We start from the raw sequence: 2,541 nt of genomic DNA, 5'->3' as shown, positions 1-2,541 counted from the left end.
CCTCCCCAGCTTTCCTGTAGCCCCCTTGAGATCCTGGAAGCCACAATAAGGTCTCCTCAGAGCCTTCTTTTCTGCAAACTGAACAGCCCCAACTCTCTCAGTCTGTCTGCACAGGAGAGGTGCTCCAGCCCTCTGAGCATCCTTGTGGCCCTTCTCTGGACACGCTTCAGCACGTCCCTCCCGCTCCTGCCCGTATCCCACGAGAGGGCATCCTTCACATCCCGCTCCTGCCCATGGGACAGGATTTAAACAGAAAGCGAGTCCTCGCCGTGCTGACAGGGCAGAGTCGGCAGGGAGCACCCCAGCTCCGGTCCGCGTGGTAAAAGGGAGGTGGCATCATCTTCCCACCTCTGATAATCATGAATTTAAGGAGAGAAAGAGCCGAGTTCACAACTTCATTTCCTCCGAGTGGTTCCGACAGCCAAGAGGTTGAGTGGCAGCCCCGTCTGGGTGGCGCTGAGCTGTGCCTGGCCGGCCAAGCGTCGTTTCCGTGGTGCTCAGTGCCAGCCCGGCAGCGGGGGCAAGCAGGGAGCCGTGGCTGGGCTCGGCATCTCGCCGCCCATCACCTCTTGCAGCAGGGACTGGACTGCCCCCTGTGCCCTGCAGTGTCACCCGGAAGCCTGGCGATGTCACGCCGAGGCGAGCCGATAGCGTTCAAAGGAAATAATTTCAGGCCAAAGGCTGCGCCTACTTTTATTTTAGGGGTCTGATTTAGGAACCTTGGCTGCTGTGGTGCAGCGTGCTGCAGCCGGCGATGGCCAAGGACGTCCTGAATGCTGCGCATCCGTGGCAATTCCTTGCTGTGATCTGTCTCACACACACAGCACAAAGTGCTTTGCTTTTGATTTGATGCTAAAAGGGCAGCTTCAGCTCCCCGATGAAGTGCTTGCATTCCAGTTTAAGATAAAAACTGAAGCGATGATTCAATTTGAAATTTGGTTGGCAACATCTCCTTGCAAGAAGGAACTTGCTCGTTGCAGGCTGGCATTGTAGATTTAAGGTTATTGCTGGTTTATCCCTGCTATCTGAAAAATATATCCAGCTTGTAAAGGCACATTTTGCTGCGTTGCTAGACTTTACCATATGGGGGGGGAAAGAATTAAAATGTGAAAAATCATGCTTTTACAAATCCACACGTGAGTTCTGACTTTGGAAAGCCTCATCCTCCATGATGAAGAGGATTGAAACAAAGCAGAAACGGAGGAGACTACTGCCTACTTTTCTTTAAATATGCGCAAGCTTCCTCCATTTTAATCTCCCTTATAAAAAGATGGCTGTGTGGCTAGGGATTGGAACCCCTCCGCAGTTTTTTTTCCCGCCGGGTCCAGGTGGGCAAGCCTGGCGGCGGAGCGGGGACCCCCTTCAGCCGAGTGAGCAAACCAGGACGATTCATAATTCATAAGTGCTGGCAGCCATCCGGCCGAACGCGCTCGCATCAGTTCTCGTTTCTTCGTGCAACCCCTCCACCCCCTCCTCGATTTCATTATTCTCTCCTGCGAGCAAATAACACCCACGCTCAGCCCTCCGCGAAGATGCTCTGCCAAGCTCGGCTTTGTCTGGGATTAGCGACCGCCGGGCTTTGGGGAGCTCTGGATTTGATGAACGCCGATTTTTTTTATCAACTGGCGTAAAGGGGGTGTCCGAGGAGCCCTCCTGCCTGACCAGCGATTGCTCTCCGCGAGGATTTGTGGACGGTGGCGTGGGGAGTTTTTCAAAATGCCTGAAGCAAACTATTTGTTATCTGTATCTTGGGGTTATATTAAGGTGGGTTTGAATCCTGCAGGCTTACAAATGTGTTTTTTCTCAGTGCTGCATTGCTTGGCTAAAACCTCTATAAAGGAAAACGTGCTTTTTAGGTGGTTATTTATGTGTACTGTATGGCAAGAGATAAACAGATGTGTGGGTTGTGCATGCGGAGTGCATGTATGTACATTTTATTTTTTTTTTGTCCCTCCTTTGAGAATTTGCTGTTGCGGGATAAAATGATGCAGCAATGAAAATGAGCAGTTGGAAAATCAGGAGGATCGCAGCATGTCTATCTGGATGAGTAAATGCCTGAATCTTCCATTTTTACTGTAACGACTCGAGGAAATCTTCAGATTTATGGCATATTTCTCCTCTGCTACGTTCTGAACATAGGCAGTCGGCTTTTTACTTGCATAATTCAAAATGGAGCAAACTTGTAAAATCCAGAACAAGAGGAGGTTATAGGATGTGGGATTTAAAACCAGTAGAAGAATTCGATCTTCCAGAGAGATTACCTGAAACGTTATCTTTGACTTTGTTACAGTAAAAACTAATATGCATCTTTGGAGGAAATTAATTTAGTGTACTGCAAGGAAATACCTAGTCATGACGGTGCTGAACAGTATCTAAATGAAACCATATGTCACTGACTCCATGCCAAAGACCTCCAGAATTTTGCTTTTAACATCTCGGTTGTGGACTTGCTCGTGATAAAGCTGTAATAATTTGGAAAAGCATTCGGAGATAAAAAAAAAAAAAAACAAAAAAAGAAAAAAAGCCATATTTGTTTTATTT

At 48.3% G+C, this 2,541-nt stretch overlaps 1 protein-coding gene across 1 annotated transcript in view; it reads left to right on the top strand.

Moving 5' to 3' along the window:
* The first annotated feature begins 1,716 nt into the window (after positions 1–1,716).
* PDE4B (phosphodiesterase 4B, cAMP-specific) overlaps positions 1,717–2,541 on the top strand; it is an 11,270-nt gene continuing 10,445 nt past the window's right edge. The window contains exon 1 of the mRNA XM_009870693.1: positions 1,717–1,764. Within this exon, the coding sequence (XP_009868995.1) occupies positions 1,717–1,764 (48 nt within the window). The remainder of the gene's footprint in view (positions 1,765–2,541) is intronic.

The sequence above is a fragment of the Apaloderma vittatum genome, unplaced genomic scaffold, assembly GCF_000703405.1.
Source record: "Apaloderma vittatum isolate BGI_N311 unplaced genomic scaffold, ASM70340v1 scaffold40885, whole genome shotgun sequence".
Lineage (NCBI taxonomy): Eukaryota > Metazoa > Chordata > Aves > Trogoniformes > Trogonidae > Apaloderma > Apaloderma vittatum.
The sequence above is the reverse complement of the archived record's forward strand: the minus strand, read 5'-3'. Positions and strand labels throughout refer to the sequence as shown.